The sequence below is a fragment of the Protopterus annectens genome, chromosome 4.part0, assembly GCF_019279795.1.
Source record: "Protopterus annectens isolate FY-2018-M chromosome 4.part0, PAN1.0, whole genome shotgun sequence".
NCBI lineage: Eukaryota > Metazoa > Chordata > Ceratodontiformes > Protopteridae > Protopterus > Protopterus annectens.
Genome location: NC_056733.1, coordinates 1,873,182,471 through 1,873,208,395, shown reverse-complemented (window position 1 = coordinate 1,873,208,395; position 25,925 = coordinate 1,873,182,471). Strand labels below are relative to the sequence as shown.

Sequence of the window (25,925 nt, the reverse complement as noted above, 5' to 3'; positions counted from 1 at the left end):
TACACACCCTCAAACCAACCTTGTGTCAAAACTGGAACTCAACCTGCAATACATTACTAGATTTGTTTCTAACCTCCCCTACAACTCTCACCACTGCCTAGCCTTAAAAATCCTGCAGTGGCTGGAATTTCATCATCAGATCTAACATCCCCATCTTCATATGACTCATTCTCTTACATGAACCCTCCTCCTGCCCCTCCCTCTCTTCCTTAATCCATCCCTACACTCCCAAGCGAGCCCTGAGTAGCACTCAACACCATCTTCTGGAAGTTTATGCACCCAATAAAAATACAGGCAAACTCCTCTACAGTTGCTCTGTAGCAAATGCCTGGAATAAATTCCCACTTTGTGTTAGATCCATCCCAAACCCTAACTCTTTTAAAATAGCTCTCGCAGGTGCCCTTCATAATTCAAGGTCATGTTCATGCAGTCACCCAGATTAACATTGTATTCCTCTTTGCTCCTCCAGTACTCCTATAATACTCCTGCAATAATCTGTCTCTCTCCTCTCTCTTTCAAATCTGCTAATAGTCTCTTTTTCACAGCATACTGCTCTGTAGACTTTGGAAAGTGACCTGTCCCTTGGGACTTCCTCCTCAATATAATGTACAATGTTTCTATATACTGTTGGTCTTCCACTCTCTTATGCATGTTTGTGAGCTTTTTGTTTAGTTTTATATTCTCAGTACAGTTTATAACTTTTGAACGCTAATGTGTATTGTCATTGGTTGTGTTCTAACTTGATTTTTTTCTGTTTTGCTCTAAATGTTTTAGCTCAGTCTGTCATTAAACTACTTTTGCTATATGTAATACTTGGAGCTTTTCTCCTCAGGCCTCCACTGAAAAAGGGCAGTACTGCCCAGTCAGACAAGCCCGGTCAACAAATGTCAAATAAATAAATAAATAAATAAAGCAAGGGTTTCTTCATCAAACAACTGATGTGGTAAGAACGTATCTGTTAGTTATGAAGCCACTAGGGAAAAATATGCCTGCAGTAATGCAAATAAATATGAATTTGGCAATGATATTAGGGACAATGTGTCTGTGGATGACTTGTGTTTGGGCTACCCTTCTCCTTATGAATATTAAATACAGTAGTACTTGTGGATTAGGTTATTTTTTAGATCAAATGAATTTCTGTAGGAAAAAACTGACTGTCAGTAGAGAGAAAATCTACTGTGCAATATGGGATTAGATAACTGAAAACACCATGGTCCATTTGGAATTTGTCCACAAAGCTATCTGGCATCCAGTGGTAAAGACTATTGGTGTGATTGGTTTTAACTAGAAGGGTTAGCAGGGAGTCTTGTGCATATTCGTTTTTGTAAAAGAACATAGGATACATTCATGTTGTAACTGTAGAAGAGAATTTAAACAGAAGCGCAGAAACATCTGAAAATATTTTTAGTATTGATAATACTGTGTATTTCTATTTTCTTTTTCCAGGAACAACTGCAGTCATTTCAGTACTTATCATTCTTGTTGTCATTGCACTGATAGCTTTGTTCTTCATCTGGAGGAAGAGGTAAGTTGAAAACAAGTTTCTAGTTGCTGATGTGAATGATTACATTGCATTACATTTGCTTGATGGCAGAAATGGACAATAAATCAGTTTTGTGTGTCCTTTTAAGTACATTAACATATTACATCTGCTCTACCCTGCCTTTCCGCCTACCCATTTTTCAACCTGTCCCATGGCTTGTACAATGCCTTTGTGGATTTTCTTTCTAACACCCATTCCAGTAGCAGGGCCTGTGTTAGCATTTTGGGGGCCCCCAGCAAATGTCAAGTTGGGGGCTCCCAGGCACTTCCAGTGTAAGTATCACCCTGTCACTGCCACCCTTCCTAAGCAATCTTTTAGTTCATGCTACAAACTTTTAGGAGTGGTACACACAGACTGACCTGTAGCTACAGTGCTCTTACATTACAACAGGTCAGTATACCATACTATGTTGGGCTATCCCACAAAGGGACATTTACAGTTACTGGCATTTAGTTGCAACAATGATACATCACAACAACTCTAGGTAACTGTCTGGACTTGGTTGAAATGGCACCTTAGGTCAACTGTTTCAGCCCCCCCCCCCACACACACCCTCCGTTCCTCCTCTGTTTCCCTGTGTGTTGGGCTCCCCATATTCTGCACATTATTTTTTTTTTCTTTCTTTTCTCAATTTTTTCCTTATTCTTCAGCTTTTTCAAAACACCATCATTTTCTATATTCTCTGAAGTACATTCTTAAGAGTTTTTTTTCCTTTTTATACAACCTTTTCATCCAATGACTGCATAAACAGAAGTTATGATCAAAGAAAAGTTCAGTGCTTCTGTTCAGCTTTAGTTTTCCTGGCATCCTTTCAACACACCTTTCCTAACCAGGACAGCACAGTGGTAATCATTTAGGAAGTAATGCAAATAAGCCAGGGTCCAAGAAGCCATAGAGTTACAGATGTTCTGGGATGCACTTTACAGCATTTTCCCATCCTTTTAATCCAATGGAGGCCTAAACTAAAATCATGAGTAAGAAAAGAATTTCAGTCTAATTTTATTTATTTATTTTGCCTTTCAAGGAAGATATTAAGTTGTGCCCAAGGCTAAATATTCAAAGCTGACAAAATAGTACCTCACAATAAACAAACAGGCCAGTTGTTGTGAGGATACACAGGTCTATCCCAGAATACTGCCTGCCTTCCTAACATCTCCCCCAAAAAAGAAAGTCACTGTCTGTGCATCCCACTGGTGTTAGATTGGGCTGAAAGCAGAGGAACAAATTGCCACAGTCATGTATTTCAAGTGACTGCTGACATACATATGCATAGCATGCTTCCTCACTCTTCACCCATAGCCCTCAAAGGCAGCCACCAATATACAAGCCAGAAGTATGATTGTGAGGAAAGTGAAATAAATAACTACAATAACGTATTCTACTTTATTGATCCTAGACAGTAAACTGCCTCTGCAGAAGTTACAGTAACCTTTTTTGTCCACCTGTGAGGTCTGTCAGAAAAGTAAAACAAATAATAACCGCACTGTCCTTAGGCCACGCATAAGCTATACTTACCTCTTGTACATACCTCTAAGGTTTGACTGTAATGAAAATTAAAGAAGTAATAAGCACACAATCCCCAGCCCCCCTCAACCCATAACCTACAGTAGTTTTCTGTATATACACACACACACACACACACACACACACACACACACACACACACACACACACACACACATATATCTAAGCAGGGCTGGTTTTAGAATGGGTGTATTTGAGAGCAGTGGCCATTATCAGTTTTATCCTAACAAGGTCATATCACAGCTCTGTTCAAGTTAAAGAGCATAATCAGAAAATTAATACATGTTTTCTCCTCATTTTTTGCCAACCAGTAACAGTTTTTGTGAGGCCCCTTCACAGTCAAGGGTGATCAAGGGAGCCTCCTGTATCCATTTATACAGTCTGGAGAGCATGGGCCACCAGAATCCTTGAAGATCTAAGTGTCTGAAAGTTTTATGATATATTTTACGCCTTACTTTTGAAATCTAATTATTTGTTAGCTGTATTTTTACTGATACCCAGAAGAATAACATGTGTGTCCTAGTATTACTGGGTGTGTGCACAGATAAAAATCAGTGATATTGTTTACAAGCACAAACACAAGCTATAGCAATATTAGTCTTGTACTTATTTCAGCAAATAGCAATACATTGTGCAACACTGATACTCCTACACCATATCAATGACTGCTGTTTAGCAGTCATTAAACAGCATCAGCGGTAAGTCACTTTTATTTACCTCACTGACCTTCCCTGATTTTGCTCATAATTTTGCTCTGTCCTTTGTAAAAAGTTTGATTTGCTCGTAAAAATTATAGGGAGTTAATAAATCCAGACATAAGACTTCTATACTTCTTATTGTCCAAAAAAATACATGCTGATGCAAACGTTGTTAATATATTAACTTTTTAAGTAAATTAGAGTAATATTTAAAGTGTGTTCTTGATTTTGGGACTTTATTCTGCTATTATTTTTGACATTGAGCTGAATTCTTCAGCAAAGAAGTTGAGAGTTATAGTATCAGGTGTTCTGCCAGTATTTATAAACCTCCCTGAAATAGAAAACCATCCCTGAAGATTGGAAGCATCAGGTCTTCTTAAAATACAAGGTATGCAATGACATGGGTCACTCTGGGCTATTGATCTCATTAGTAGTTATCTTGCTCCTGTTCATTACCAGCTTTATCCTAAAAGGGTCATATCACAGCCATGCTCAGGTTAAGGAGCACAATCATGAAGTTAATAATTTTTTTTAATCCTCATTTTTCCCCAACCAGGAGCAGCTTTTGTGGGGGTCCCTACACAGTCAAGGATCATTAAAGGCCCCCCTGCAGCCATGGGTATTCCAGGTATCTAATGCTGGCTATGTTATTAGTTTTAGTGGAGATAATGTCTACCAGTAGGGTTTTTGGAACTACATCAGTAGTAAAATATTTTATGAAAATTGTGAAGCCTGTAAACAATAAAACACTGTTACTATAACCAGAGATATCTTTGAATTTTAAAGCAGATACAAATAAAAGTTATTATCCACCTGGTTTCCAAGTATACAAGATTGTTGTAATAGCTTTTGTTGGTTTGACAGACATGATGTTATGTGATCCTATCTCGCCTACATTCTGAATGATGGGTTCGGAGCCGATCCCTCGGCTCCGACTCGGCACGCTTATGCCAAAGAGCGAAGTCTCTTACTGGCTGAGCTTACCATATCCCAGGATGCACCACTACCAGTCCCCCAGATCTCGTTTGCCGCTAACAAGTGAAGACGTGGTCTCGAGCTGGCTGAGTTAAGTAGTGATTATTTCACTAGTTTTTCTGTCAGGTTTTTCTTCTTTTTCTACAAAAAGCTGTTTTAACAGCTATTCTTGTGTTTTGAGTGTGTTGGATAAAATTCACTTGGTGAATTCTTGTGTTGTGAGTGACTAGGAGTACCTCTTGTCAGGAAAGGCCTTTCCCGGTCTTTTTGTTTGTAGGTGACTTCGGTTCTGTTTTGAATCTTTTACATTTCTCTTCTTAAATAAGAACTAACGGAGAGAAATTATTATATTACAGAGTTTGTGCTGTGTTTGACTAACTCAGAGTATTGCGAGTGATAACTGTAAGCCTACTCTAGGTGTATTACCAGTGTTCTTTCAGTTACTTTGAAAATTCTATAATGTCTCAGAATCCCAGGCCTTCGGGCTTCAAGAAATGTGTAAAATGTAGCTTCAAAATGTCCATCACGGATGATCACTCGCTATGTGTGTATTGCTTAGGGGCAAAGCATTTACAGGAATCATGTAGTGTATGTCACGCTTTTTCCTCAAGGGTCCTCCAGGAGAGGAAAAATAAATTAATTCTTAAGGGATTAATTAAACCTTCTTTCGAAGAAGCTTTGGCATCCTCTCCTTCTCCGCCAAAAGAAAGGACGCCGGCTCACCAGTCCGTCGGATCCGATCGCTAAGAAACAAAGGCAGGCCTCTCCTTCAGCTCCAAGGACTTCGGAGCCGAGGTCGAACGGTCTGCCTCGATGCCACCAGTATCGACTCCTCTGGCTTCGGAGCCGATAGCTGGGGCATCGAGGCGGGTCATCTTCGCCGGCTCCACTGCCTCGGAGCCGACAAAGGTTGCCCGCCAGACACTTCCTCCTCGGCCAAGTCCACCTCGGCACCGATGGAAACTGGTGTGTATTCCTCGGCGCCGATACTCATCGAGTCGCCGAGCCGGTCCCCTAGCCCTTTGGGGCCGTTGGAGAGGCCTTCTCGACCCGCTCTGTTTCCTCTCGGTCTCGAGGATGTCAGATTCTGATATAGACAGGGTGCTCCAAAGACTGTTCCAGTCGCCAGTCTTCCAAAAATTTGTTTCGGTTCCGACCCAGTTGGCTTCGGAGCCGATGACCTTGGCCCATCCCATTGCCATTCGTGCTCCGACTACTTCGGCTCGGCCGGAGCAGGTGCTGTTGGAGCCGGTGGAGATCTCAGGGTCAGCTCCGACCCTTACTCCAACCCGGCCTTCGGGTCCGAGTTTGGTACGCGGACGCCTTCGGCTGGACCCGGGGTGATGTTTCGGGACCTATGCTGTTCCGAGCCTCCCTCGGTGCTTCGGCCATGGTCTTCCGTCGACTATCACGGCTCGGGACCGGACACTCCCAGGATTCTGGGGTCCGCTTTCAGAGCCATGAGGAGTGCCTTGGCCAAGTCCTTCGCCATCTCCCGGCTTTACCGGCACCTTCCCTAGGCGTGGAGACTGGGTCTTTGGCAGTTCCCCTGTCCGTAGTCAGCGGAGCCCGGGCCTGAGGTTACCCCAGTGGGGTTCCCTCCTCCTGAGGGTTCTTCTGAGCTGTCTTCGGAGGAACCCCAAGGAAGAGATCGTGCAAGAGGAAGCACGTGGACTCCCCGAGTCTATTACTTCGACACTGATCTGGATGATGCAGAGGGGTCCCAGTCGCCTCGGATGATGTCTCCTTTGCAGACATCTTAGAGATCCTCAAACAACGAGGCGGCTGGATATCCAAACCCCTCTACTGACGAGTCAGTGCTCCTCAAGGCCTTTGGGGCTCAGCCCTCCGCCTCCTGGGTGTCTCCGCCTTCGACGAGCTTCCGGTTTTAGTTTGTGGCGGGGCGTCGTAACATCCAGGTACCGTGGAACCAGTCCCTTCTCGTGCAGCTAAATTTTTGTCTGCTCCCCAGAAGGAGTTCCTCACTAAAGGCGTGGCTGTAGATGCCATGGTGGTGGCATCTGCTACACAACAGGACGTGGCAGAGGCTTCAACGCCCATCCATCCTCCTAATAAGGAGTCTAGGAGTATGGACAGGTACGGAAGCGCACCCTGACTTCAGCGGCCTTTACTTTAAGGTCTCTGAATTATTTGGCACATTTTACCAGGCTTCAGAGGGATCTGGTCAAGGAGTTGTCAGATTCCTCTCGGTAACCTACCTGAGCAGCTAGCCCAGTCGGTTAGCTCTCAGTTGGCTATCCTTACGCCAATTTCTAACTCGCCCATGAGGCTCATTTCCTATGCGTCAAGGGGCGGTAGAGCGGCAGGCACAGGCGTGGCTCACGGAGACAAGCCTGGCTCCGCTTGTGTCAGTTCATGGAGGCCTTCAAGTCTTCCTTCACCGACGCCTCCCGCTGATGGGTCCTCCTTGTTTGGACCCAAGGTTAAAGACACCCTTACCCGCTGTGAGCAAGAGGGAAAAACTTTATCTGCCGAGGTGCCGTTATTCCACTCCCTTCGGCCTTACCCAAGGCTAAAGGAGGGGGAAATGTGGTTCCGCAAATCCGTAAGTTTTTCTCCCAACAGCAGGAAGAATCCCTTCCAGAGGCAGAGGACGGGAAATTTTTCAGGGAGACGCCGTCCCAGAGGCGGCAGAGGGCCCCGCAATTCTGGAGACCGCGAGTCCTTTCGTGGCTCTTCAGCCTCCCACACGCCATGAGGGATTGCCCGGCTGTGCTGCTCGAGCCAGTCGGGTGTCGCTTTGCCAAGCACCTAAAAGCCTGGGAGTCAATCACTCAGGACAGATGGGTGCTTCGGATCATTGCCGGAGGTTACACCATCCCATTCACATTCTCGCCCCACCGGCCAAAAGAATCCCAGACCCACCACCCAGTCAAAGGGAAATGGCAGCCGCAGAAGCTTTAAAGCTGCTAGAAAAGGAGTCATCCAACCGTCCCCACAGACCAGATCGGATCAGGAAATTACTCCAGGTTCTTTTTAGTGCCAAAAGACAGGGGACCTGAGACCAATATTGATCTCAGCAGACTGAACCAATCCGTCACGAAATCCAAATTCAATGGTCACGTTACAATCCATTCTCCCATTGTTGGAGAAGGATGTTTGGATGTGCTCCATAGACCTCAAGGACGCCTATTATCACATACCAATACATCAGGCGTCCAGAAGGTATCTGCGCTTCAGCCTGGGAGTCAGTCATTACCAATTTTGCGCTCTGCCCTTTGGTCTCACCACAGCCCCCAGGGTGTTCACCAAGTGTTTGGCAGTAGTGACGGCTCACCTGAGAAGTCTTGGATTCCAAGTGTTTCCCTATCTGGACGACTGGCTCCTGACTGCCACCACCAGGCATCTACTAATGGACAACCTCAAAGCCACCATCTCCCTGGGTGTTACCCTGGGGGTTACATTCAATTGGTCAAAGTCTGTCTTGCTTCCCTCTCAACGCATAAAGTTCATAGGAGCAGAGATGGACTCAAGATTGATGCGCGTCTTTCTTCCTGCCGAAAGGATCCAAACTTTACAGAGCCAAGTTCAAGCTCTGATCTCGAGATCCAAAGCCCCAGCCAGGATGGTTCTGCAAGTTCTAGGCTCAATGTCTGCCACGGTTCTTTTAGTCCCTCTGGCAAGATTGCACATGAGGATTCTTCAGTGGCTATTGTCAACGCAATGGTCCTTTCAGGATCTTCCCCTCAATCATCACATCATGATTACGGATATATGCAAAAGGGACCTTCGCTGGTGGCTTCAGACATCCAATTTGGATCAAGGAAACCCCTTTGTTCTTCCTTCCAGTGGTTACCCTGACGACAGATGCCTCCCAGATAGGGTGGGGGGGGCATTGTCTGGGCAGGCTAGTTCAGGGCTCCTGGCTTCCAGATGAAGCTCTTCTCCACATCAATGTGTTGGAGATGAGGGCTGTACTTCTATCCCTACAAGCCTTACACAAGTTTCTTCCTCAGGGCATCATCGCCATCCACACAGACAACATGTCGGTGGTTTGGTATCTGAACAAACAAGGAGGGACCAGATCATACCCCCTTGCAGAGAGGCCATGAGAGTGTGGGAATGGGCTGTAGCTACCAACCGCTTCTTGGTAGCGACCCACATCCCGGAAAGTCAAATATATTGGCAGACAAATTGAGCAGGACAATTCTCTCTCCTCACGAGTGGTCTCTAAACCACACAGTAGCAGCTCAGGTTTTCAGGAGGTGGGGACGCTGTGCTGCACCTATTTGCAACTCCATTAAACACCAAGTGCCAAAGGTTCTTCTCCTTGATCCCACATCAGGAGTACCAGCCATGGATGCTCTAGCACAACCTTGGCCAACAGGGCTACTTTATGCCTTTCCTCCAATTCCGCTTCTTCCCAGAGTTATTCAAAAGCCTCTCAACTGGGGTCTTCAATGATACTGATTGCCCGCATTGGCCTCGCCAGGTATGGTTTCCTACCTGAAGAAGCATGCAGTGGACGATCCGTGGACTTTAGACCTGATTCCGGACTTGCTAACCCATCAGTCGGGACTTCGACATCAGTCCCTTCAATCTTTGAAATTGACAGCTTGGCTCCTCCACTTCCGACTTTAGTTAGAAGGCACACACTAGACCCGGAAGTTGTTCACATTTTATCTTCGGCCCACAAACCCACCACTAACAAATTGTACCTTAGTAAGTGGAAGAGGTTTGCTATCTGGGCTCAACTCAAGGGCTTAGACCCTATCACTGCTCCTGTCCCAGAGGTCTTGAAATTTTTAACATCCCTGTTTAATCAGGGATCTTCTGTCTCAACTATTAAAGTCTCAACTATTAAAGTCCAACTAGCGGCTATCTCTAAATTCCACGAATCCATGGATCCTCCTTTGATGAGCAGCAGACTATGCAAAACTTTCATTAAAGGTGCGAGCCTGTTAAGACCACCAATTTTTCATCCTGCACCTCCGTGGGATCTTGATTTGGTGCTCATTAACATCTCCTTTCGAACCGGCTGCTACATGCGAGTTAAAATATCTGTCTTGGAAAACTGCCTTCTTAGTTGCAATTACTGCAAGAAGAGTTTCAGAGCTTCAAGCCCTGTCTATTAAGCCACCGTACTTGATTTTCCACAAGGATAGAGTATCACTTAGGCCTAATCCATCCTTTGTCCCAAAGGTCTGTTCTAGTTTCTGCCTCCAACAATCTCTAGAGCTACCGTTTTCTTCCCAAAATTCTCCAATGAAGCAGAATACACTCTTCATAAATTGGATGTTCACAGGCAGTTACGCTTCTATTTAGACAGGACTCAGCAACTTCGTAAGTCAGACCAGTTGTTTGTGTCCTTCTCAGATAATAAACTGGGCCAAACCATCACAAAAGCTACTATCTCAAAATGGATCAGAGATTGCATAACTCAGGCTTATTCTTCTTCAATAAGCAACTTACAACATCTATCAAGGCTCATTCTACCAGAGCTATGGCTACTTCTATAGCTTTTCATTCCAAGCTCGCTATATCGGAAATCTGTGCTGGCTACTTGGTCCAATCCGCACACTTTCATTTCCCACTACAAATTGGATGTGGCATCTAAAGGACGAGCTTCATTTGGTTCCACGGTACTCAGGAGTGTTTTCCAGTGAGCCACCCAGGATTCAGGTGCTAGGACGCTGTCCCATCATTCAGAATGTAGGCGAGATAGGATCACATAACATCTTTTAGTTATGTACTCACCATAACTTCAGATGTTTGGGATCCATCTCGCCACATTCCTAATACCCACCCTCCTTCCCCTGCCTTGGAGATCAGAAGAGATTGAACGGTTTTGAGTTCTACTGTTTTATCTTGTTTCATCTGACGATGTTATATAAGCAGGGTATGCATGTGTGCATGTATGCGGACAAACTAGATCTGGGGGACTGGTAGTGGTGCATCCTGGGATATGGTAAGCTCAGCCAGTAAGAGACTTCGCTCTTTGGCATAAGCGTGCCGAGTCGGAGCCGAGGGATCGGCTCCGAACCCATCATTCAGAATGTAGGCGAGATGGATCCCAAACATCTGAAGTTATGGTGAGTACATAACTAAAAGTTTCAAAATATCAGGAAACATAACTTGCTGTGGTTGCCCCCCAGGAGCAGCGGGCCTCCAGCGACTGCAGGTTAGCTGGTGCCTAAAGTCGGCTATGCCAGTAGTACATTCCATGAATCCAGCATTCTCTGTGTGAAAAAGCTTTTTTAAGGTCAAGGGAGTAGTTAGTTCCTTCATTTTGTTTCCTGTGTGTCATTCTTTCCCCATGCTCTGTCCTGATCAGAATGAGCACTGCTCTTCTGTTTTCAAGTAAGAGGACCTCTAGCTTCAGTATTTGTTTATTTATATTTGTTTATCAAGGTAGAGCAATGATCACAAATGACCGATCGCAGGCTCAGCTTGGGTTACATGAATAGTAACAAAAGTTGTGCATCAACAAAGGTCATAGCTTCATAGGCAGGTACTAGGCTATCGGCCCTGGGGCCTATACAAGCCCAGCCAAAAAGGTACCCTAGCTTTTGCCACCCAAGAAAATTATTTTCCTGTGCCACTGTCGAGCAAAGCCACAGAGTTAATCCCTGGGGTGAATTTCCTATTTCAAAACAATGTTTTATGTTTTATGAAATTGTGAAGCCTGTTACTTGATAAAACACTGTTACTATAACCAGAGACATCTTTGAATTTTAAAGCCAATACAAATAAGAGTGGTTTCCAAGTATACAAGATTGTTGTAATAGCTTTTATTGGTTTGACAGACATGTTTCAAAATATCAGGAAACATAACTTGCTGTGGTTGGGGGCCCCCCAGGAGCAGGGAACCTCCAGCGACTGCAGGGTTTGCTGGTGCCTAAAGCCGGCTAGCCAGTAGTACATTCCATAACATTTGTTACTATTCATGTAACCCATGCTGAGCCTGCGATCGGTCAATCATTGCTCTACCTTGATCCTATACATGGTGCTAACATGTACGACACGGAGTACAGGAAAATGGGTATATGTGTAAAGGTCAACATTTGTAATACACGAATACAAGAAACTGCATTTACATAGAGGCTTATGTATTTGTTGCAGTCTTGTTTCAAAAGCAAATTAAATGTACGTATTTACATAAGAAGAAAGAAAAATGAAAAAAGGAAGGAAAAGAAAGAGAGAGAAGAAAGAAGAGAAGACGTTGACGAGTCAGTTTGAGTGTAGATTATATAGCTGTATAGAGGTAGGGCATAATCTACAAATTAGTATGCCCCTAGTTGAGCTTGTGAGGTATTAGATTCTGTGGAGTTGTGTTAAAACAACTAGGTATTATCTACCAGGTAGGTCAGCAGGACAGTTGTGAATGTTTCACACAGATCACATTACATGAACCCTGCAGCTCCCTCACACCCCTTTTTCCCTATCCATCCTTCCTTATCTCATCTTGTCATCCCCCTGCTTACTGCTTCTAATTCATCCAGCCTCTCTCTTCTCTTCATGCTTCTTACATTCCATCTCCTATATATTCCTCTGCCCTCTGTATACCTCTCTTACCATATCTCTGCCTTCTCCCCATGGTATCCTTTCCTGCAACTATTTGCACTCATCTTCTAATGTCTTCATACGTCTCTGTATAACAATATAACTGCTTTCCTTGTAGCATAAGCCATCTCATTCGTTATGGCTACTTGTTATTGCAAAAGCTTTGCGGTTTTGACATTGTAAACTGCTTCTTGAACTAAATGTAGCTTATTCTTGGCATCTGTAAATATGCATACATTTCTTAGCATATCCTTGTATTTATAAATATGTTTTGTTCATTTCTTATGTGATCCTATTCACCCGGGCTGTGTCTACAAACAGTCAATTGAAATCAGTGCACTAACCTGATCATGTCTAAATATCTAAATGTATCTGCAATTTTTCTGTGTGGAGCTTTTCTCCCCGGGCCTCTGCTGAAAAGGGCCTTTCCACCTCAGTCAGACACCCCTGGTTAACAAATGTAAAGTAAAATAAATAAATAAACCTGGTAAACAAATATAAATAAATAAAATAGACCTATACCTAGAAAGAGGGTGGGGGTGGGGTCTCTCGTTAGGGACTTGTTCATTGGGAAATGCATAGTTAAGTGACATGCCCTATATTCAGACAGTTTATTATTTATTTAACATTTCTTTACCAGGAATGTTTGACTGAGCCATAAAGGTCCATTTTCAGCAGAGGCCCGGGGAGAAAAGTTCCAAGTGTAGATTAGTAGAAACAAATAAACATAGAACAAAATAAACACAGAACAAAATTTATAAGTCAAGAGTGTAAACACATGTGCATGGAGAACAACATCATAAAATGGGAGTCTAAAACATGGTTACATTATACATATTGAATTGAAAGTCAGAATTAAGTAACTACAACATTATTAAAAATTGAGATGATGCAATAAAACACAGTGGTGCATATAATGCAGTAGGAGTGTAAAACAACGTTACACAAAAATAATCATTAGTTATTGATAACAGTGCTATAGAATTAGCGATGAAGTAGGACAAGTAAATAAGGTCAGATAGTTTAGGGGTCATCCAGGTGTTGAGCAAGAGCATATCCAGTTTGCAGATAGATGGGATTTGAGAGTTGTATTCATGCTGCACTGAAAGTGCTTGAATTAAGGTCTGAAAACTGAGCAGTCAGTAAGTTGAACTAGATCATGAGGAAATGACTGCTATAGCTTTGGAGCAAGGACTGAGAAGCTGTAACTAGAAGAATGTAACCTAAAAGAAGGTGTTTGTAGAGATGGGTCACCTCTGTCTTGACTTCTGAGATTATAGATGGCAGATGCAGCAGACAGCTTTGAAGTGGGGGCTAGTCTTGGTGAAGTACTTTGAAAAGAAACGAGTCAAAAGGAAGGTTGGCTCTGGCTTGCACTGGTGGTCACTTAGCCTTAGAAGGAGTGAGGCAATGATGCTCATTTTGAGGGGAGTTTGATGTGAAGTGGCACATTTTATTTGAGAGGGTTTGAAGGGTGGTTACGTTTTTTTTGGCAGAGGAACAGGCAAACAAGGGGAGTCTGTACTGATGTTTTTCAAGAATGATACCTTGCCTATTGCTGGTATGGCAAGGGTAAAGAGGAATTGAGATACCTCATTGGCCCAGAAACGTAGGTAATTCATTTTGGTTCACAGCTTTTCAACGTGTTCTTTTAAATTGAAAGACTAGTTTGGTCATGTAAGTAGACATCTAAAGGCAGTGGTAGAGTCAGGGGAATTATTGTCACAATCTGAGATGTTAAGAGCTAGGGGGATCTGGCTAGTCTTTTTTTGGATACCAAACAGTATGGATTTTGATTTTTTTTTTATATAGTTGAGAAACATTTTTTGGATATGAATCAACTTTGCAGTTGAAGTAGATCTTTTTGGAATTTTGTTTCAATGAATTCTTTGAGAGGGTCTGACCTACAGATGATCATATCATCAGCATATAGAAGTAGTGGAAGGTGGTAAGAATCAAGGAGGAGTTTATTAACAACGTTTGGGAACAGAACTGGGGCAAGAATGGAGCCTTGTGGGACACCTGAGTAAGTGTAGGCAGTATCAGAAAGCATAGACAATGCCTTTACCCTGAAGGATCTGTTAGATATGAAGCTTGTGAACCAAATGGTGGATTGAGGGCTGTTGCCAGTGTCTTGAAAATGGATGAGTAGGACTGAGTGATTAACCAGTAACCTTTAATCATATTCCTCCCTGTCCATCCAATGATTCTTTGAATTCATTCCATCAGCCTAATGCCCTTTTCCATATCTTCATACAGCATTCAGTGTGTGGTCTTACCAAGATTTTTGAGAGTGGAAGTGTTATGCCTTTGCATGTGAAATTATCTCTGTGTGGATATACCCCAGCATTCTGTTTGTTTTTTTTCTGCCAATGCCTGCTCACTCTGTTCTCAGTGGTCTAATGCAGGTGTGATTGATAAACTCAGATTGTTTTCTGTGTTGCCATCTGTTCCACTTCCCACTGCTAATACTTCACACCAATGTTTGTGCAGTACAGTGCAGTGCTTTGCATTTATTTGTAGTGAACCTTAACTGCCCATTTATTCAGACTTTACAAATCCTTCATTAGAATCTTCCTCCCATCCCTTGGGTATGATTGAGACAAAACAGACTAAACACTACTGGACCCTGGACAGATGTTCATCATTCCCACATCTGCAGTAGCCTTTAGGCTGTATGGGTTGTGTCTTGTCCAAGACACAACCTTCTAGCTTCCAAAACCAGTGACGCCCTCCCACACTTCCATTCTGGCTGCTTATAGTTCAGCCCTAAGGATGGGAAATCATCAGTCAGACTGGAAAATCTTAAGCACTTTCTACCCCCTCCCCCTTGGGAATAAGCAGTTCAAATACTTCACAAGTGCAGCAGATTGTCTTCAGTTGCTTTCTGGCAGATAAATCACCTTTGAGGAGCCCTTCCACACAGAACATTTAATGATTTATGTTTTATATTTATTTATTTATTTATTTTATTTATTTATATTTGTTGACCGGGAGTGTCCGACTGGACGTAGGTTCATTTTCAGTGGAGGCCCAGGGAGAAAAGCTCCACAGTTAAAATAAACAGACAGCAGTTACATTGGATTACATAGTGATGAACAATTTACATAGCAATTACTTGCAACATATTTACAGATGAAGAACATAGTACATCAGTAGACAACTACATTCTTTACCTGTGAAGTACATAACAGACATTAACAAATGTTACAATAAGAAGTTCCTGCTGTATAATAAGTACTAGGCTTATGAACATCTGAGCTTGCTATAATCAAGGTAGTGGAGTGGAAAGAAAGGTAGTGGTTGGATGGAGTGGGTGATATTAGAGTGGGAGTTGCAAGGGCATAGCCAGCATGTTTTTAGGTGCGCTTTTAGTAAAGTTTTGAAGTGGATGCATGATGGTATGGAGGTAATTGTGGGTGGGAGGGAGTTCCATAATTTGGCTATGGCGCAAGAGAATAGTGCTTCACCAGCAGAGTTACTGGCTTTAGTGATCTGCAAGTGATTTTTGTTGCTGGATCTTAGTGGTCTGGTGGTGCGATAGGGTTGGAGTAGATTCTGGAGGGATGGGACATTTAGTGGATGGTTTACTAGTTTGTGGGCGAGTGAGAGTTGATACCATTGAAGGAGGTGAGGGAGTTTAAGCCAGCCCAGTTCAGCAAGTGAGAGACAGTGGTGACTATGGTAGGATGCTTGTGTGGCGAATTTGGTGATTTTGTTGTAGCAGGTCTCTAGCTTGTTTAGATTGCATTGCCTTAAGTTGGTATATATTGGAGAGGCATAAAGTAGGGTGGAGATAAGGTGGGAATTTGCTATTGAAATCTTTGCTGCTTTGGTGAGAAGTTGCTTATTTCTGTATAACGCTCCTAGTTTTTTGTGGACTTTTTTTATGGTCATGGATATGTGAATGTCAAATTTTAGTTTATTGTCTATTTCCACTCCTAACAATTTGGTGTGTTCAGTTGGGTATATAATGGTGTTGTCTTTTGCTGTGATGTTAAAGTGGGAGTTGTTTTGAGTATGTTTAGTGGGTTGGAAGATGAGTAGTTTAGTTTTGTTTGGGTTGAGTATTGATTGGGCATCGGATAACCAAGTTTCAGCAGAGGAAAAGGCTTTCTGTGTGACATTTTGCAGTTTGGGTAGGGACTGGACTGAGCAGGTGATGGTTGAGTCATCTGCGTATTGTATGAGTGTGCCATGTTTGGTGGCAGAGGCTAGATTATTGATGAAAACAGAGAAAAGTAGGGGTCTGAGGATGGATCCTTGAGGAACCCCTATGGGGACAGGTAGTTGGGGAGATATGTCATTCTGCCATACAACGGATTTTTGGTGGTCAGACAGGTAACTCTGAAACCAGTTGGTGACTGATTGTGAGAAGGATAGGTTATTGAGAACAGAGATAGGTTGTTTGTGTGGGACCATGTCAAATGCTTTAGATAGGACTAGGAAAGTAGCAGAGGAGAGATAGCCATTTTTTTTATGCTGAAGGATAGTGTTAGTAAAGGAGAGTAAGGCAGTGATGGTGCTATGGTTTGGTCGGAAACCATGCTGAGTATTGGAAAGGAGGTTGTTAGTAAGGAGGTAGTCTGAGACCTGAGAGTGTATGCATCCCTCTAGTATTTTGGAGAGTGGAGAGAGAATAGCTAAGGGGCGGTAATTGGTTAGTTCTGTAGAGGGTCCGTCTTTGTGGAGGGGAATTATATGTGATACTTTCCACAGTGTGGGAACGTAACTTTCTGACAGAGATTGGTTAATCAAGATGGATACTGGGTAGGCCAGAGCATCAGCTGCGATTTGTAGGTATTCACTTGGGAGGTTGTCTGCTGCTAATTTGGTGGGCTTAAGTTTAGTTAAGAGTTTTTTATGTTGGAAGTAGGTACAGGAGAAAAAGAGAAGGAAGTGGGGAGATTACTAGTTGAATGTGTGGGTTGGAGGGGAGGGTTTGGTTGTTTAGCTAGTGATAGTGTGGTTTGTGTGAAGTGTGTGTTGACTGAGGTAGCAATATTTTCTGAGGAGTGAGGGATGTTAGGAGGAGGGGTACTGACTTTACCTGGGTGGAGGATGGAGTTTATGGAAGACCAGAATTGTTTGGGGCTGTGTTGGGAGGAGTCTAGGGCAGACTGGTAGTATTGGAATTTGTCAGTTTTATTAGCTTTTTGACTCTATTGCGTAGTTCTAGGAATTTCTGTCTAGTTGAGGGGGTTTCGGTTTTGCGCCAGTGCTCCCAGGCTTTATCCTTGTTTTTCATTTCTGACTTAGTGGTTTTCTGTAGCCATGGGGAGGGTTGTGCTTTGATTCTGGAAAGTCTTATGGGGGCATGGTTATTGGATGCTCAGGAAGGAAGTATTAAAAAATTTAACTGCGTCATCATGACTGAGGTACTTTAGAGGATGCCAGTTACATTCTTTGAGGGATGAGATGAATGTGAGTGGGTTAAAGTTTAGTTTTTTACGTATTTGACGGTAGATGACAGGTTTAGCTTGGTACAAGTATTTTATGAGTAAGAATGTTGGGGAGTGACCACTGAGGCTATCTGGTAAGCAGCCTGTTATATATGACTGGGGGCACTTACTGACTAGTATCCATTCCAGGGTAGTGTGCTTGCTGGAGTTTTTATTTATCCTGGTTGGTGACTGGACTAGTTGGGTGAAGCCATGAAGGTTTACATGATGGATTGGATGGTTGCCAGAACAGGATTGCCAGTCAATATTGAAATCACCTAAAATGATAGTTTCTTGGGGGAGATGGTGGGTAGACCAGCTGAGGAGGTTTTCTAGTGGAGGGATGTTTTGGCCAGGTGGGAAGTAGCATCCAATTATGTTGATGGTTTTGTTTTGGTTTATTTTGAGGTTGCTATATATTATTTCTTCATTGCCTGTTTGTAGAGCTGATGATTTTAAGATCTGGATATTTAGATGCTGTTTAAATATTATAGCTGCACCGCCTCCTTTCTTGTTTAGCTGGTCTACTCTTAATATGCTGTAACCTGTAGGGAGTATTTGCTCACTGGTAATGTGAGGTTTTAGCCAGGTTTTTGTCAGGATGACTATATCTGGGGAGTACAAGTCTATGGTGGCATGGAGTTCATGGACTTTATTGGATATACTTCTAATATTTAGGCGAAGTAGGAGGAAGTCACTTGGCTTTCTATTGTATTTCTGTTATATTTCCATTATATTATATTATTTCTATTATATATATATATATATATATATATATATATATATATATATATATATATATATATATATATATATATATATATATATATATATATAAATATATATATATATATATATATATATATATATATATATATATATATATATGTATATAAAAATAAATATCCATCCTTACCACCTTTTCCCATTTTCATTTTGCACATGGGTTGGGGCATCACTTCAACAGTGACAATCACCTTAAGCCAAGGTTTACACTGCTGGGTGGCTAGCCCTGCCATGGATTATATATATATATATATATATATATATATATATATATATATATATATATATATATATATATATATAAAATCCTTCTATGTGGCACACCTCATCACAAAAGGTTTCTCATCCAGAAAAAAAGAGGTCATTGTTCCCCTCTACTCATCACTCATTAGACCCATTATAGAGTACAACGCTCCTTTTGGTATGTACCTCACAAGACATCTACAACAACTGGAAAGGCTGCAAAAATACCTCACAAAGAGGATTACTGGCCTCAAACAGATGCCTTACGCAGACCGTCTCAAAAAACTCCAGCTTTACTCCATTGCATATCACCTATTCAGAGGCGATCTCTGCCTAGCATACAAAGCTATGTCAAAACCAAAGCTGTCGGACATGCTCCACTTAAAGAAATCCCAATCATTCCAAGCTACACGCTCTAGGGACCTAAACCTTGTCACCACAGTAAACAGAACATGCTGGAGGGATAGATTCCTGCCCCAGAGACTTCCCATACTCTGGAACAGACTTACCTATCTATGTAAAACAGAGCACCTCATTAGCACTCTTCAAGAAAAATCTTGAAGATTTGATGGGTAATAGGAAATTCACCCCGGGGATCACTTCTGTGGTTCTGCTTAACAGGGGCACAGGAAAATAATATTCTTGGGTGGCGAAAGCCAGGGTACCTTTTTGGCTAGGCTTGTATAGGCCCTAGGGCCAATAGCCTAGTACCTACCTATGAACTTATGAACATATATATATATATATATATATATATATATATATATATATATATATATATATATATATATATATATATATATATATATATATATATATATATATATATATATATATATATATATATATATATATATATATATGTATATATATATATATATATATACACACATATACATATGTAATTTTTTTTTCACTAAATATAGAAAAAATGTTTTTTTTTTTACTTTTCTTTTGAAATTTAGATGAGTCCCTTTAAGAAGCACACTATATTACATCTGTTTCCTATATGGGACTGCTGTTTTTAGCTTCGGCTGTTGTGGGGGGTTATTTTACATAGAAATGTACTGTTTATGTAAACTTGGTAAATTTTTACAAAAGTTTAATGTGAGGCAGTGTTTTATTTGGGCTGGGATATCTACAAGGCATGTAGTGCTTGTGTTCACACCGTGACAATTTACCTGCTGTTTGATTCTGTCATACTAATTTTACTTCTAGGGAGTTTCTGACAGGATTTTAGTATGCTGCTTGTGCATTACTGTGTTTTTGTGGTTAGCATTTGTATGAAGTGTAATCATACTTCCCTTCTGACCAACTTGTTCTAGTGACGCTAGCTGCAGTGGAAGCATCCTCCTAAGTCACAGCAAGAATACTTACCCTGATCCTGCTGATCCATGTTCTGGAGTTCATAGAAAGAAAAAAGCAACTTACTAGAGTGCCCTTGCTGACTCTCTGTGCTACATCTTCACCTCAGCCAATGGTGGATGACTCTGTAATTGCCAGCAGTTGTCCCCTAGGCCATTGAGTTACCTCTCTGGCTTGCTCTGGCGTAGTCCTTTCAGCCACCATGAACCAGGGATCAGTCACATCCTCCTCAGCTGCTCCAGTGTCTGATATGGGCATGGGAGAACCATCCTTTTTGGGGCATGGAGATATTCTGGGGGATGGTGTTGGATGTGTCACAGGGAGGAGCCCTCTCTAAGATGGTATTTGCAGAAACCTGCAAAGAAAAAAAAAGTTAAATATTGTGTTCTGGCACAAAGGGTATCTATGGGATAAAAGAATTTTCGGTACTTACGTATTATTGCAACCATGCTTTCTCACCAGCCCGTTGTTTGTATAACTGACTTCTTCCATGCTCCACAGTTACACATTGCGGTTAGCAAATAATAACTATGTCTACAGTTGCAGGCTTCTTTCATGTCAGAAAATGCTATTTTTATTTCGTGCCCTCTTTTTGTTGTCTTTTTATGGGGTAGAGTAATTCTAGTTTAAACAAAGTGCCCATGTTACACACCTGAAATAGGTTCATAGGTTCATACTAGGCTATCTGCCCTAGGGCATTTATAAGCCTAGCCTATGTATGTAATGTGTTCACCACACCCCTTAGGATGAGAATACTATACCCATTAGTTTGCTGTGCCTCTGTCCAGCAGTGACACAGAGATGATTCCGGTAAGCTACGATCCTCCCATCCACTCGTCAAGATTTCTCTTGAACAGAGTCAGTGAGGGGCTCTGCCTCACATGGACTGGGATTCTGTTCCATAGTGTAGGAGTCTCTGGGTGATGAATCTGTCCCTCCAGCACATCCTATTTATATCCGTGTTGAGGTTTAAAGTCTCTTGCTCTCGTGGCTCTGGTGGATGTGGATTTTTGAGGTGGAGCATGTCCATTAATTCCGGGCTGGACATGGCCTTGTATGTCAGGCACAGATCACACTGAATAGAGCTGGAGTTTCTTCAGTCGGGCAGCATATGACATATGTTTGAGCCTTTATCCTTTTGGTGAGGAACTTTTGGGGTCTTTCCAACTGCTGCAGGTGTCGGGTAGGTACACATTTAATGGGGAGTTGTACTCAATCATTGGTCTGATAAGTGAAGAGTACAGGGGTACAATGACCTCTCCTGATCTGGATGTGAATCCTTCATGATCAGGTGGGCAATGTGAGGTCTTCCTAACCACTTTGGCAATGTGAGTGTCAAAGAGAAGTTACTCAACTGGTCCCCCAGGTCCCTGATAACTTCTTCCGTGTTTAATGGATTACCACCTATGTGGTAATTAGGGAGTTACCTTGTTTTTCCAAAGGGTATGACTATACATTTTTGGCATTTAGCTTAAGGCCATGGCTCTGGCACCAGTTATCCATTTCTATGAGACCTCTCTGGAGGATGTCTGTGTCTGATGGGTGTCAATTATGGTGCCCAGTTTGCAGTCATCTGCAAATCTTGTCAGCCACAATCCCCTATGTTTGCCTGCACTTCAGAAAAATAAATGCCGACGAGAGGGGGGAAGGCTGACTGACTCCTGGGACCACCGACGCACCCGCTTAGAGTCTGACATGGCACCACCAGCTCTAACTAACCCTGGGTCTCTGTCCTTGAGCCAGTTTGCAACCCATCTTGTGACATATGGGTTTACATCTAAGCTGGTGAGCTTTTCTATGAGGCTGTGTGAACTGCCTTACCCTCATCAATGGCCTTAGTGACTGTTTTGCTTCGCACTAAGTTCAAGAGGAGGCATCTGCCCTTGACAACAAAAAAAAATTGTAGGATCCAGTGTCTGTAGTTCCCCAATGTCTTATTTATGAGTTCCATTATGATCCTCTCCATAGCTTTGCAGACAAGGCTTCGTCAAGCTTATGGGCGGGTAATTTCAGGGTCCGTAGAAGCACCGCCTTTGTGGAGTGGGACCACGATTAAACAGCAGCCTTATGTGTTAGTTGTTTTTACAGTTTAATTAGGTGTAGCACACAGCCGGGACACCGTCGGTCCCATTGATGCTGTGTTTTTGCCTCACCTGGGCATCTGAGATGTTTGGGAGGCTAGACTCTGGTGGGATAGATATTTCTCCTTTTGGGGAGGAGAATTTGCACTGAACCTGTCTGCCAGTATGTTGGCAGTGTCTGTGGGTTCAGCGATTTTTGTATCATTTTGGACTAATTCTGAGCATATCTGGGAGTTTCCACCCAGGTTTCTAACATAGCTAAAGAAGGCCTTATGATTGTCTTTGGTGTCTTTAGCGATTTTTCTCTCAAAGTTGGCAGCAAATATATAACTAAAGTGAAATCACTTTCTGACTTGCAGTGCAAACCTTTTAGTTTATTTCAGAAGTGACTTACTTCATACTTTTGATGTATTTCTTTTTCATGGGTCCTTCACAGTAAGCAACTATTGCTTACTGACATGCTACTCTAAACAACTGACACATATATGTTAAAACACCCTCATCTCTAGGCACAGTATGAATGTGGGTTTCCTCAGTTTAAAGGGTACCCTGATTTACAGTTTCAGTGGGTGTTGATTGGTAATGGCTGTTACACTTTTTTAAAACCGGAATTGCAGAAGGAAAAAAAATTCTAGTTAAATAGGATTATGTTCAGACATTTTCGACAAACGCTTTCCTCAGTATAATCACAACCACCATCAACTGTCAAACACATTGATTATACTGACAGAGGCGTTTGCTGAAACCAGTGTATGTTTATGTTGGATCACTTTTGCAACGTGGTTGTGATAATACGTAACTACCAAATTTTCTTACCTGAGTAGAGAAGTTGTTACAGACCATCAATCCTGGCACACTGCATACAGTACCTGTTAATCAGGTCAGTCAAAATATTCCTGAGGATGATTTTGACATAGAGACAACACCTTGACTCTGCAGATCCTCTAGCCCAAATATCTGTGGATAATGAATCTTTATATTCACATTCTCCATTGGAGGAATTTTCTGTTTCTCAGTTCATTGCCAGGATGAATTATTTTTTAGGGTACAAATAGATGTTCCCCCTGAATTGAGGAGATATTGTGATGTGTTGTAGCATTCTGTGCTTATTCCTCCTCTAATGCCAGCCTTGGAAAAGGTAGATAATGTTGTATATAATAACCCTTACTCACAAACTTTAGTCCCCTGTAAAACAGCGTTTAGAAAGTTTTTCACACTAATAAGTGCATGCTTTCTCTCACTAAGTCTGACCCGCAGCTATCTTGACACCTATGCCAGTAAGTAATAGGCTTCAGCTATTATTCAACCTTTCCCATGTGGACATAGAGAGAAGATTTGGGCAGATTTGCTAAGAGAATTTTTTTTTTCACTTCGATGTATAGAATTCTTAACTGTCTGACCCGCAAGTAGAAATTTCTGCTTTTTGGTTTAGAAATTTTGAGAAATCTACCTACCACTGTTCCTCCTGAAGGTAATGTCTGATCAGTTTCTTTATTTCCAATGTCTCAAGAGTATAAATATGTTTTGAAAAATGTGTATTGCTGTGCGATACTGTGCCTCATACCCTTGCTTTTGCTACTGTTTTGGGAAAGTATGCCCAGATATGTATCTGATAACATTTTTGAAGTTAGAAATTTTGATTTCAACTTTAGACAAGGAGGTTTTATATGTCCCTTCTGCTGCTTAGGTCTTTAAACAATTTGACTAAAGAGACAAATTAATTCAGAGTTTCTAAGATTTTTCAGGACCCCCATGCATATCTCCCAGATGCTCTTTCATGCCCAAGAAACAGAAAAAAACAATCCCTGTCTTCTCAGTCCAAAGATGGAAACAAAAAGAGGTGGCATGAAAGGAACAATAAGAAACAAGGATCCTTTCCAAAAGAAGGACCATCTACAACTTCTGAATAATTATGCCAGAATTTTCCTCCCTTTCTCTTTCTTTCTGCTCCTGTCTCTGAAAACCTGTCCCAGTAAACTGGCTCTTTATTTTCCCATTTAGCAACAAATTGTGACAGACTCATGGAAGTTAAAGGTGATTCAGGAGGTATACCATTGGCACTGGATACAAAAACCTCCTTTCAGGGGAGTTCTTCTCCATCCTCCAAACCAAGCAGAATTTTTTCCTCAGGTTCTTCAGCACTTGCTCACCCTATGAATCATAGCACAAGTGACATTAAATCAATGAGGCAAATATGTCTTCTGTTCCAGAATGTAGTACCAAAGAGTCTTCTTGGAGACCAGTTCTAGATCTTTCCTTCCTAAATCTAAATGTAGAAGTTCCAAGATTCAAGATGTTGACCCTTTAGTATCTGTTACCTCTTATTTCCCAGGGAAGTTTTATGGTAATATCGGACCAAAAAGATGCATACCATCACACTCCCATAGCCAAACACTTAGGACATTTCTCAGATTTTCTCTGTTTTGGTCACACTATCAGTTCAATGCATTACCCTGTGGATTATCTGCTGCTCCAAGGATGTTTACAAAGTACTTGCTCAATCATAGCTCATTGCAGACTGAATAATGGCACTCACATTTTTCCTTATTTAGATGACTTGTGTATCTTTTGTAAAGTCAACTCCTACATGTCAAGAGTCCTTAGCATGGGTTTTATCTCTTCTGACTAATCTGAGATTCCATATAAACTTTTATAAATCTTCCTTGACCCTGTCACACAGGATTATCTTTCTAGTATGTCTTATTCCATTGCTAAAGGTGTTTTTGGCACAAAAGAAGGTGGATTTTTATCTGGAAACATTCCTGAGCTTCACAACTCAGTCTCAGACTTCAGCCAGAGTTTCACAGGATTCTGTGGTTCATTGCATCTATGATACTCATGATTTCACTAGCTAGATTACACATGAGAAGGATCTGGTACTATTTAAAAACAAATGGACCATGGACACAACACCTGTATTGTCTGTATTTTCAGATACTAATAGTAGATTTTGTGAAAAAAGAAACAAAAAAAAGCAAAACAAAAAAAAAAAAGAACTGTAGTGGTGGAAACCAAATACAAGCAAAAGCAGGTCTCCCCTTTTCTGCTAAGCCTCCAAGTTAATATGTAACTACAGTGGGCTCAGATTTTTCTTGAGGGGAAGTTTACATTAGATAAAGGTGCAAAGCCTGTTGGATTCTTCAGACAGACCAAAGCACATAAATCTCTTCAACACCTATGGTCCCAGAGATCTCTCCCAGGTGATTATAGGCAACACCACAGTGATGTGTACTTTAACAAGGGGTACAAGGTCTTACCCTTTATGCAGGCTTTCTGCAATCACTTGGCAGTTAGCCTCTTCAGCACTCTTTAACCGTGTAAGCATCTAACATTCTGCCAGAGCAGAACATAGTGGCAGATGAGTGGAGTTAGGAACAACACAGACCCTCACAAGGTGGACATTGAACGACGGGATCTTCCATGAATTGATCCAGTTTTGGAGAATAACTCAAGAAGATCTGTTTGACTCCTTTCAAAACAGACAACTCAGCAGATTCTTCCCCCATGACTCTGTCCAGTAAGGCCTGGAAAACAGATGCTTTTTTTCATTCCTTCGATGGGAATGTTGCTTAATGCATTTCTACTCTTTCTACTGATATCTAAGATAATGCTGAAGATTCAGAAGGATTCTCCAAAAATAATTGTTCGGTCCCCATTTTTGGCCCAAGCAACATTGAATTGGCTAAGGGTAATTGTACCAATCTTCCTCACAAATTGGACCTACTCACAAAGATGAGACAGCCGA

The 25,925-nt window shown here is 42.0% G+C and overlaps 1 protein-coding gene across 1 annotated transcript in view; it reads left to right on the top strand.

The window, feature by feature from the left end:
- LOC122800056 (uncharacterized threonine-rich GPI-anchored glycoprotein PJ4664.02-like) overlaps positions 1–25,925 on the top strand; it is a 541,511-nt gene that overhangs the window by 328,512 nt on the left and 187,074 nt on the right. The window contains exon 3 of the mRNA XM_044069542.1: positions 1,447–1,525. Within this exon, the coding sequence (XP_043925477.1) occupies positions 1,447–1,525 (79 nt within the window). The remainder of the gene's footprint in view (positions 1–1,446; positions 1,526–25,925) is intronic.